This window comes from Fringilla coelebs, assembly GCF_963513975.1.
Source record: "Fringilla coelebs genome assembly, chromosome: 8".
Classification (NCBI taxonomy): Eukaryota; Metazoa; Chordata; class Aves; order Passeriformes; family Fringillidae; genus Fringilla; species Fringilla coelebs.
Window position 1 is genome coordinate 21,347,848 of NC_140066.1, and position 12,624 is coordinate 21,360,471.

At 34.6% G+C, this 12,624-nt stretch overlaps 1 protein-coding gene across 4 annotated transcripts in view; it reads left to right on the top strand.

The window, feature by feature from the left end:
• IDE (insulin degrading enzyme) overlaps positions 1–12,624 on the top strand; it is a 50,810-nt gene that overhangs the window by 18,912 nt on the left and 19,274 nt on the right. For 3 of the 4 annotated variants that reach the window (XM_084210827.1, XM_084210828.1, XM_084210825.1), the window contains 4 exons: positions 4,736–4,838; positions 5,679–5,801; positions 6,392–6,474; positions 10,488–10,632. In XM_084210827.1, coding sequence (XP_084066953.1) covers positions 4,736–4,838; positions 5,679–5,801; positions 6,392–6,474; positions 10,488–10,632 — 454 coding nt within the window. Of the gene's footprint in view, positions 1–4,735; positions 4,839–5,678; positions 5,802–6,391; positions 6,475–10,487; positions 10,633–11,154; positions 11,300–12,624 lie in introns of all 4 variants that reach the window. The other variant, XM_084210826.1, reaches the window with a different exon arrangement.

The window sequence follows — 12,624 nt, forward strand, 5'->3', positions numbered from 1 at the left end:
TGGGGTTCTGGTGGTTCTGGGGATATGCAAGTAATGATAGAATAAATGGAGTTGCCTATATCAGCAACAGTAGTTGCCATAGTAATTAATGCCCTTTGAAGAAGGGCCTGTATCTTTGTGTGTGGGTGTGCATCAGTGTGTAATGTGTGTGGGATACTTCAACTGAAGCTTGACTATGTCAAAAGATCATTTGAACAAACAATGCTTTAATTAAAATCTCCAGTTCTCTTTCCCAAAGTATTTAATACTTCTCTATTTTGAATGTATTTTCATGTCACTCTACCATCCAAGTTCTTGGAAATTTGATACCTCTAACATATAAGCACTGTTTTTAGTATTAACATAGAGAACGTGGAATTACTTGCTCTCTGTAGAAAGCTTAACCAAATTCCACACGAATGTGAATTTTTACCTAGTTTTAGAATTGCTTACAAGCAATAGGTAAACCTGAGCTGATGCTGATTTAGTAAAGAAGCTGCAGGTGTTGATGAGATCTGATGTTCATTGTAGCTTCACATAGCTTTGAAGTGTAGCTCTTAACATTGCAAGAAAATAGTCAATATTATCTGATTCATAATGTAAAATTGGGTCTTTGTTACTGCCCAGAGAACTTCTAAAACATCTTCTTTCTTAAACACTGAAAAATTGCTGGAAGAAATTAGTACAGGTACATACATTCATAGATTCTTTAGTTTATCAGATGCTGTTGCATGCTACAGACCACTCACCACTTTTCTGTGTTAATCCTGTTGCTGGCTGTGCCAGTCTTTTGACATTCTTTCCTGACTTATCCTGTGAAATTAGAAGAAGAATGTAATGAACTGCAATTTTAAAAAATCTTTTACTTAACTAAGATCCTTCAAAGTTTAGTAAAATATAACAGGAAATAAAATTTTATAGTATCTTTTATTTTAAATTGCGGGCAAGATAAGTTATTTTGGGAAGGGGAAATTTACTTGAGTATTACTAAAAGTGATTTCATGGTACCTTATGAAGATTCAAAAAGGCCACTGCGGATTTTATTTATTGTGGGCTCTCTTAAAAGAATGAGTTGAGATTACAGATGTTAATAAAAGGGTCCCTTTGTGATACACTTTTTTAAAAATTACATCTGTATCTATATGAATATAATGAATTACCAATTCAGTAGCCTGCTCCCTTCTTTGTCTTTTTTGAACAATTTTATGTGCTTGTAAAAAAACTTGTGCACATCTGCTTTCAATATCTATATTGTTTGGTTATCCACCATTTACTGATGTGTATGCTCATGTTTACCTTTCTGTTCGCCCTTTTTATGAAAGAATTATTACGTGCTGCATCCTAACTTTGCCTGTTGTTTGGCATTGTTTTTTTTTTTCCTTTTTATGTCTTGCATATGTTCTGTCTTGAGGTGCTTTACTTGGCAGTGATTTGAATTTTTTCTTTGTATTGTGGTTTTATTTATAATTTCTTTTCCATTCACCTATATTAAGGACCTCTTTGCATAGCTATATTGTAGTAACTGCATTCAGTGTCTTTTCCAAAAGTATAGTTCTTCAACTGTTATTTTCTTAACAAACTTTGAGTTTAAAAAGTATGATAAAAAATCATACTCACAGCTGGTATGCATAGAAGTATGCATGTGCTTCCATTTGACTGACCCATAATAGAAAGTGTTCATATTCTCCCACTTCCACACTACTTGTTGCATTTAGTGCCTTAATTTCACTAAAACAGAAATTTTAAAATGTAAGTATTATTTTTACTTGTTCAAACTGTATTGGGTTTTACCAACCATCTGTGAAGATAAGGGAATAGACTTGGCATGTATAGCAATCTTAGCTGAAAAATGTAATTTTCCTATCATTTCCAAGGCATTTTCCCCCTCAACATCTGCAGAATAAATGCTCTTATTAAAATTTAAGAGGATAGTGACTCACCAGATTAAGCAGCTAAAGAACATTTTCCCCTGGATAGTAAGTGGGTTTTTTTTCCTCTATTGATAGCAGAAGTGCAGCACTAGTACTGTCCTAGAGGGAAGAAAAATAAAATGAAAGCCAAAAGTGTTGATAGAGAAATTTCTTACTACTGGAATTTCACAGACTCTCAGCAAAGTTATCTCGGTGCACTTGGTGATGCTCACCCTGAAGGTAAACATGCTAGAAATGTATCTGTTTGTTTTTAATTGCATCAGATCTGAGCATCCATTTTGAAAAATGACAATTTGTTCACTTATTTCCCCCCACAAATCCTTGGTAGCAACTTAGTTTTGCTGAACAGTAAGAAATAACTTGTGCTTCTGCAGTGTTCAGAGTGCTGTACCCCACCCAGCAGCAGCTCTGTGTGTAGTTTCCCCTTACTCTGGTTTCTGAGGGGGTTGATATGTGAGGGCCTTTGAGCAGCATGTGTTGCCTCACATCAGTTTTACTGATCGTTCTGAGGGAACTTATGGACAAATGTAGGCTTTTTTTATTTTTGTCTCAGTCATGTTGTGTTATGTATTTGAATGAGAAAAAAGTAATTTCTTCCATTGTTTGATAGTATCACAATTTGGAAGACAAAGTTTAAATGAGGTCCAGAAAAAATCAGTCCTTTATAAGAATAGATTTGCTTTGACACATTTGTTACTAATGTCACAGATACTAAGTATTCTAAGTCTATTACTTTTCCACCTTTAGAACCTTGAGTTTCTTTACATAAATCTGGAGTATAATAGTTGATAATCTTTTGTGGAAGTACATTCATTTTAAAGCACACATCCTCTTCCCAAGTAACACTGTCCTGTGGATTTCTCACCCGTAGCTTCAATTTAGATTTCAGGAGGGTGAAAAACAGGATGGTGTTTAGTAAATATGCATCACATTATAGAAACTGTGGTTGTTTCTGAAATTGGGTACTACAGCAGTTTGCATGTATAGGAATGTATATAGAGAAGTAAATAGCATTTCTAGTTTGTTGTGTTCCATATCCATGAATGGCTCAAGCCTAAATATACTTAAACAGGTCCTGTTGAAGTTTACCTGTCTTGATTTCCCAGTGCATTTCCACACTGTCCTAAAACATGTGGATGTTCATAGTGCTGTACAGCACAACAGAGAAATGAAAAGCAAAAGTAATGTTACATAATTGGTGACCTTAGAGATGGATTACAATATACTGAAATGCCTGCATGGCATAGCATTTCTACCTGCTGTGCTTCTCTTCTCCTCTTTTTTTTCTGGTCTTCTTTCCTGTTGGTCTTAAGCTGTAATTCTTGGGCAGACAAAATGCCTTTTGATTTGTTTCTATTGTTGTGGGTATGTTTCCGACAGCTCAAAATGTCATAATCATTCCAGTAGTGATTTGGGATAAATCATTGTTCTGTTGAAGTAGAACTGCTTGAAGAATTACAATGTTGGTTTCCACAATTTTGTTTTCTATACAGTGAGTAGACAGTTATTTTTAGCTCCTGAATTGTAGTATGCTCCTGTAGGAAATGTTTGGGTACTTGGATTGTCACTACTGCTTGAGCGTCAGTATGTTGGAGAAGGGTAGGAGGAGGAAATGTTGAATAATAGACATATTTTAACAGTATATTCTAACATTAAACATCTTTGTCTTGCTGCTCTAGCCATATGATTATTGGAATTTTATTAGGATAATTTTTATACTTAGGACTCTAAATTCTTCTTATTATTATTTACTGTGCAAAAAGATCTTGTAGGTATCTTGCTCTGAAATTCTAAGAGACTTTATAGTTTTTGTAGTCTCTTAGCAACTTTGTACCTGTGTTGTGGTTTAACCCCAGCCAGCAGCCAAGCTCCACACAGCCACTTGCTTACCCACCTACCAGTGGGATCAGGGAGAGAATCTCAAGGGTAATAGCTGGAAAACTCATGGTTTGAGATACAGACAGTTTGATAGGGAAAGCAAAAGCGAAAAAAAAAAAAGCAAAGCAAGGAATCAGTGTGCTGCTTCCCAAGGGCAGGCAGGTATTCAGCATGTCCAGGAGAGCAGGTAGTTGTGCTACCTTTTTTGACCATTTCAAGTTTCTTAGAAACATCTATTTACTCTTGAAGCTAGCCACTTCCATTGAATAGTCTTTTGTGTTGTACATTGTTCAATAGAATTAAAGGAATTTTCTTGATACCTATCATGCACGCTACTAACAAAATACTGATAAGTTTGTAATTTTCTTTATTCTGGATTTCTTTTTGAGGTGTGTTCTTTAGTTCAGGCAGCACCTTGATGATTGGAGCTCTTAGTCACATGGTTTAGTTTTAGGTAGTCCTGCAAGAAGCAGGGAGTTGAACGTGAGATGATCCTTATGAGTCCTTTTCAGTGTGAGGTTGTCTACAATTCTGTGACACTAGGAATGGAATAAAATTTCTATAATCAGTATTTTCACATATTTGGATGTTCATACAGGTGATATAGAAAATGTAATCGCTACATCTATTTTCTAGAAGACTGCAAGAGCTGCTTTGTTTTCTGGAGCAACAAGAGTCTTAAAAATTGCATGCCACACTACTATGGTGTAACCCCAGGTTGTAACACTTCAGAAAAACAGTGGCATTAAATGACTGTGGTAACCTGATTTCATGGTTAAGCTTAGCATGTAGTTCAGTATACTTATACTTGCTCTCCTGCCCTGTAATTGTCTATGGACTGTTTGCAGAAATAAAGGTGTTCTGGTGATGGAACAGAAACAGTGCTTGAAATAATGTCTCAGTCTTTTCTCAGACCCGCTCATGCCAAAGTGTCTCTTTGTTTTCAGAGTTGCAATAGTTTCCAAGTCTTTTGAAGGAAAAACTGATCGAACGGAAGAGTGGTATGGAACACAGTACAAGCAAGAAGCAATTTCTGATGAAGTTATTAAGGCATGTTAAAATTTGTAACATTCTAATATCTGCAAATGAAAGTCAGTAGTAAATTCTTTGTCCAATTTTCCATATATTTGAAGGGGGAACTTAAATCCACTGCTTTTCATAGCATGAAAATCATACAATGAGTCTGTTTAATGTTAAAGGAAGTAAGGATGTTATATTAGTCTTTAGATTTCAAATATTTATTACATAGGAGGGGTATATTTTAATGGTTATAAACCATGTTAAGTGCAGGGAATGTTCTGTGTAACTGTTTCTGAAGTTCATTTTTGCAACATAGAAAGCAAATATGTTTTGCCAGTTAAATGAAATTGTAAAAATCAAAACTCAGAAAAAAGGAGGTGGGCAAATTCTTGTTGAAACTTGTTGTTGTTCTGATCTTCTAAGAAGAGATGGCTGTAAAATTTACCTTAGGGCTGAATTGAACCTTCTGAGTGTGCTGTGAACAGACATTGCATAGGAGCACTTCCTTGGGCTTGACCTTACCTATGTTCTTAATTAGAATTCTTGGTTAAGTGTTTAGTTTAATGTCTTCATTTACGGTTCATGGTAGCAGAAAATACAACATGTAAACCCACCCTCCTCTCTACTATAAACTTTTCAAAATTATTTGTCTGTCATCCTCCTTCTGAGAGCAATTCATCCTGCTGGTAGCCTATTCCAACTTTTTTTTCCCAGCTATTTCTCTCTTTCCCTATTATCTTAATAATATTTACACAGAAGGTACTGGAATACATTTTTAAATCTTTTGTTTTAGTGTAAAATAAATAAGCCCATATATGCTTTAATTAAGCAGAAATTGGCATAGCTTCATTGTTTCTCCTATTGATCTAGAAATGGCAAAATGCTGACCTGAATGGGAAATTCAAGCTTCCAATGAAGAATGAGTTTATTCCTACAAACTTTGAGATTTTGCCATTGGAAAAAGATGCAACACAGTACCCTGCCCTTGTCAAGGTAAACAGTCTGTATTTGTCCTGTTTACTGCCTAACCTTCTGGGAAGTTAGAATTGAATTCCTCTGTTTTATAAAATACAGATCATCTCATATTCCAAAGTATAGAAAACAAAAAAGTACAAAACTTGAATGTTTTGCTGCGGAGACATTCTTGCTGAACTTTGGACTGTGACAATTTGTGTTCCTAGGAAAGTGAATCTAGATACAGCTTGAACTCTCTCTGCCCTTTTGAAAGTGTGTCAACAATTGATAAAAATAGCAATAGAGCTGTTTATTCAGCAGAAGGGTGACTGCCACTCTTACATTTTTTTGACCACTGTTGAGTAAGTTGAGGATATAGGGAAGACTATTGTTTTGTAACTGTGTACAGAAAACGCCTGTGATTGCATGGAAAAATGAGAGAAGTGTCATTTAGTGATCTCAAAATATAGTGAATATATATTCAATAAGCTGAATATATCTATATTCATTATATATATTGAATATAGCAATTCAAACAATATGAATTTAAGGGGATAATTCTAAAAAGCTGTGGCATATATTGCAGTTAAATGTCAGATGACTTAACAAAACCTCTTTTCTTGACACAGGACACTGCTATGAGTAAACTATGGTTCAAGCAAGATGACAAATTTTTTTTGCCAAAAGCTTGTCTCAACTTTGAATTTTTCAGGTATGCAATGTTAAGTATATCACATAAAGTTGTCTCCAAAAGTTTCTTATTTATTGGGAATCTGCATTTGTGTGGCTAACTTTCTTGCACTTCAGAATCCTTGTCCTTACTTTGAATATATAATAAAGCTTAGATGCAGGAAGGCACATCTAAGATATGCAGTAATTGAGTAGCAAGAAATTTTATGTGCTCCTTCTATATTGAAAGGAAAAGTTTACCTAACAGTCCTTTTAAACCAAACTTTCTTTTATATTTTATTTGCTATACCTGAAATATACCTGCCAATAGAACCCACTATATATTGCAATATCCCTCTTTAAAAATCATTCTGTATTTTTAAATTAATTACTAAATCACAGCTATTTTAACATATGTTTTCTTTATGAAATGCTATTCTGATAATAGTTATAGGCTCAAATTCTGTTTTCATTTGCATACTGCAAATCTGTTTAAAAAGTGCTTAAAATGTTGGGATTTTACTTAACTGACACCCGTAACTGATTGTACTTTTTTTTTTTTAAGAGCATTGTCTATATTATCAATGAGTGTTTGATTCTGACCTCAAGATGTATGATAAAATGATGTAGTGTTAATTCTGGTCTTGCATGACTTTCATTATAGGAAGATAATCTTTTTTGAGTGAGCATGACAATGATGGAACTTCTTAATATTCCTTTCAAGTAATAAATTTCTAACTTTTGAATTAAAAAAAATACTGCTGTTTTTAAAGTGTAGCTGATTCTGTGTTGAATTATTGAAAGCCAGAAAAAATTCAGGGACTCTCCTTTTGCCTAAATAAATTATTTGGTGATATTGATGGAAGGGCCATTGTGGGGGCTCCCACAGATGCACTGTTGAATTCTTGTTTTGAGAGAGCACTTGAAATTTTTCTTGCAGGATATTATACAGGGTTTTTTCAGTGTGTGTCGTGGCTTGGTACTGGTTTTGATACTAGTTGGGGAGAATAGGTTGCTTGAGCATTTTCTCTTTTTGCTTTTTGAAACCACAGGCCGGATGGTAGAACTGTTTCCATGTGTGTTAGAACTTCAATGCGTCAGGAAATGGAGGATCAAAACGGGGGCTCCCCCTCTCTCATTCAGAGAACAGCAATTGCAGAGCTTTGCCTTCTTGTTCATTCTTGGTGGCTTTCCCTTGTGCTATGTTTGGCCAAAATCCAAAATAGGATTTTACTGATGGACACTGGGTTTACAGTTGTGGTGTTTTTTTAAATCAGTTCAGGTGAACTATAGTGAACTGTAATATCTAACAATCTGTGAATGAACAAAAGATAATAATTGGGTTTATGCAGAGCACACAAAGGTATAAGTGTATACAATACACACAATATCTTAGAATTGTTTGTTTTGGAAGCGACCTTTAAAGGTCTATTCCAGGCCTCCTGCACCAAGCAGGGAGGGATATCTTATCTAGACCTGTGGAGATGGTATTTCCCAGTTAGATTTGTGCTTTCATCTCAGCGTGCCCTTATAAAAAGCCAGAAGTACTTGAGCTTTGCTGACCATTGTAATGGAATAATTTGCGTCTTTCCTCCTAGAAGCAGTTCCAGGTGAGAGCTGGCTTTTTTCCTTAGTGTTGGGAGCAAGGGTTCTTTCCTTTTCCTTAAAAAGGAGATGGTAATTGTACATGAGCAGGAGTGAGGAGATTTGGACAATACTGAGTACATCAGCTCTGAAAGATGTTGTTAGCAGGTTTGTATAGTTTGGCTACTTAGAAAAGGTCCTTGGAGAATCTGTCTCTATTTGGTCGTGGTGATGGTCACTGAAGGAAATGGTGAAATGTAGAGTGTTTGTTAACGAGACTTGATGGAATCACTCATATCTCATGGGACCAAGTGAACTGGTGAATAAAGCCACCTTTATGACATAGGTTTTCATGAAAAGTCTGAGCCTCAGTTCTAGATCAGAATATGAAGCCTGTGCTGCCTTGTAGTGGATTACAAGAGTTTGTTCACACTGCAGACTGCTTCAGTATGATAAAAAAAAACTAGAGGGATTTCTTCTGCCTGCAGCCTTGATCAACATGAAGCATAAAAGGAATCCTGGTCCAGATGTTGTAGTAGCAATTGCTGTGTAGATAAATTAAGAGGAAGTTGATGAGGTTGGTTTCTCCCTTAAATATACAGATTGCACAGGAACAATATGTGTATGAGCCTCTTGAAGTCACCTTGTTCCAAAACTGGAAATCCTTACAGGTATCCTTGTGTTAAAGAAACATCACCTTAAAAACACCCGACTTACTGCCCAGCCTAAAAGAAGATGATAAGCTTTTGCATTTGTATGCAAAATTGCAACTTAAGAACTCAAAAAGTGTCCTTTTTTAAAAGGAAGTAAAACAACCATGTAATGTGGTGGTGCTTTGAAACGCAGCCCTTCAGTGTTGATTCCAGCTAGGTCACTTAAAACAACAATTCAATCATTAGTGATTGAGTTATTCTACTTCTTCGAGTCTAGTGAAGAAAAGATAAACTAGAAATAACCATTTGTTTATAAAACTGTCAATAATAGGAAGCAACTCCCAGAACACTGTTGTAATAATTGTTTTCTGTTATTTTTCACTTGAGGATTAATGATCTAGTAGTTGTGATTTTGTTCAAAATTCCCAGTTGGCCTTTACCAGCTCAGCGAGAGTACAGAATTTAGAACTGATACAGGCATAGTAATCACTCAAACTGATTAAATATCAAAATGGTAAAGAATTTAAGAGTCTGGAGGAAGGTTTATAGGATTGACCTACATCTCACTTTAAATCTGGTATTAATTAAAAAATTCAGTAGTAATTGGATTTATATCATTTAGCATATTAAAGTTGCTCATTTTTGGGAAATTCTCATTGTAGGGAGAATGCAAAGACCAGTTCTTTTGTCTTTTTACTGACCTGTTTGTTTAATCTGGGCTAAGATTTCAGACTGTAGCAGGCTCTGCTTCTCAAATACATATATTTGAAATTATTAATTTAGTTTGTTAAAATATCTTCCTGTCCTTCCCTTCCTTTTCTTAATCTAAAGGGAAGGCGAAGTTAAAAGCTACGAGGAACCTTCTTAAAAATATCTTTGCCATGTGTTTTAGATATCAGTTTGTGTGTTGTGTTCTTGTTTTACTACATTAGTGTTGATACACACAGTGGAATACCCTGCTGTATAGATGTAAGCATATGTAATAGCCTGAATATCTGACTAGAAGGAAAAAGTCAGGTTTGAATTGTAAGCCATATCCTGACAGCAAATGCTTCAGATACTGGTGATCAGATCTGTGACATTGATAATGAATTTACATGCACTTCAGAGATTTTACCAATACATATAGTACAAATAACTTGTCTTCTCAAATCTTTAAAACAGACAGGTATTTAACAATTAGCATGGTTGAAGCATGACTTGAGTCTTTGAATTGCATTTCTCTTTTTGAGAAATTCACAAGAGTGTTGTGTATGATCATGTGCTCCTAATGCAACAGTAGGTTTTGGAGAGTTGTTGCCATTAAAAAAAATAACACAAAAAAATTACAGTAGTAAGAAAATGGATAAACAGACTTATCTCATGAGCTGACCTTGGCATATACTGCATATTGTCATACCAAAAATTGTTCATTTCCTAATTTTTGTAATATAAACTGCTAGCGTATGAGTATTAATTAATTAATGTTCGGTACATGGACTTTCATTTTGGTCTGTTAAATTCTGTTGGTATGTTTTGTTTCTTTTACTCCTGGTGAATTCTGACTGTGCAGCCAAGTAAATAAAACATGTCTTGATTTATGAGTATAAATAGAATATCTCTGGGATCTTGAGTGTATTTAGTCATCAAACCATATGCAAGCTAAGTAACACTTTTCAGATGTGTTCATATTTGGCTTTGAAATAGGAGTCCTTCAGAATGGGATCCATCAGCATAAAAACACTGAAAATATTGTTTCCTTCAGATCAAACTTAAAAGGCCAAAAGAAACAGAGAAATAATTTTATACTGCATATTTTACTTTCAACATTTTCTTCCAGCCCATTTGCTTACGTGGATCCCTTGCATTGTAACATGGCCTATTTGTACCTTGAACTACTCAAAGACTCCCTCAACGAGTATGCATATGCAGCAGAACTAGCTGGCTTGAACTATGATCTCCAAAATACCATCTATGGGATGTATGTAAGTACTCAAGTCAAGGAAGAGCTTAGAGCCTTAAAACTACTTCCACTCATCAACATTTTTATATTGATTTGATGGAAGGACTTTCAAATAAAAAAATAAAGGCTGTTAGTCCTTTTGATCTTGGTTATTAGCCATCCTTTCTTTGATTTGAATTTTAAGTTGAATTTCGTTAAAAGTCTTCAACAGTCTTTTAGTTCACATTGAGCAAATTTTCTTCTTTATTTCTATATCATTCGTGAAATTAATTAGTTTGTAAGATTTCTTCCTCCATTAAAAGAAACCACAACCCTAATCCAAGCTTACATATTTGTCGGTCAGATATCTACTAAAAGCTTTCTGACCTATGGGGTAAAAGACCCCCTTTTCATGCTATTAAATAAATAGTATACTTCTGCTTTCCTGTTCAAGAACTACTGATCATGAGGCTGCATATACATACTCTTCAGTCATGTTTCTTCATCCATTACCTTGTCACTGCCTGAGGTATCAAAGCATTTCTTTTGTTTTTCTTTTTGTTAGTCGCTACATTTATGCTGATCCTCTCCATTGCAACATGACATACCTGTTTATCAGGTTATTGAAGGATGATTTAAAAGAGTATACATATGCAGCACGCCTCTCAGGTTTGGTCTATGGCATTGCATCAGGAATGAATGCAATACTTGTAAGTAAGAAAAGAACGCAGGAGGAAATGAAACAGCTTGGGAGTTGTTGAGCTTGGAGAAAACATTGGACTTCTGCATTTCTAAATGAGATGGTTAATGGGTTTTTTCCTTGCATATATCTCATGAATTAAAGGCAATGCAAGACTGTATTTTAATCAGTACTGAGTGACCTGTTTTAAGATTGCAGTGTCTTGTGAACGTGTGTAGTGCAATCATTGCATTCTGGTTCACATTTTTACTTGCTTGCATGATAATCTGGAAAGCAGTATTGCTGGTTTCTGTATAAAAATATTAACTTTTCTGTCGAATGAATCCTCAGCTTTACAGATTTTGTTATAATTCTCTAATTCTACTGTAGTGAGCTGTGGAGATGGATTGTGCATGTGTTCATTAGAGTGCAGTGCTGAATATTTATGGCTTTTTCTTTTGTTTTTGTCACGTTTTATAATCTGTTATAAAGCATTGACAATACTTGATAAATACTAATATTATGATAAATTCTTATTTCTTATTCAGCTTCTCCTATGAGATTTATGATAGGAGATTTTAGTAGTCTCTCTTGAAGTTTGGTTAAAAGCTTTTATTAACCACCCTTCTATGCCAGAATGTGTTTTGAAATTTTCTGTATAAGTGTTACTTTCCAAAGTATTTTTGTAGAAGAATGTACTGTCTTTACATTTCTATATGAGAGAGTGCTGCATTTTTTAAAATCAAATGCAAATATAATTTCCTGGTTACATTCACCAAACGTACTGCAAACATTAGGTTATCCTCAGTTTCAAAGCTTGCTATGTTTGTATGATCAGGGTTAATTCCTTCAAAAAAAAAGTGTGTAATTTTCTTAATTTTTAGTCATGGTTATTTTAAATATTATTTGAGAACTTGTAATATTATTTTCCATATTGTAAGAAGTTTTATAATTAATAAGTGTGACTTATTAATGACTATACTGGTGCTTTGAGCAAGGGCAGATGCTACTCTGAGAAGTCACCCATGGTGGTTGTTGAACTCTTTGGGTTCCTATGCTAATTTAGGATACCAGCCTTTGTCATAAATCTATTTATGATAACGTTGTCTTCAGATTCATTGTTCAGCTATGTTTCAGCAACTACAGAACAATATATTCTTCCTACTGAAAAGCAGGAATTCTATATGTTGGTTTGTATTCTAAAGTTTAGTTTTACTCTTAATTAAACTGCACAAATCCAATCAAATTCCTGGTTAGAGATACCAAATGTTGAAGTTTTTCCCTGCAAAAAAAGACTTATTAATGCTTTTTTGCCAGAGAAATTTTCTATAGCTTGATAAAATCATGCAGTAATTT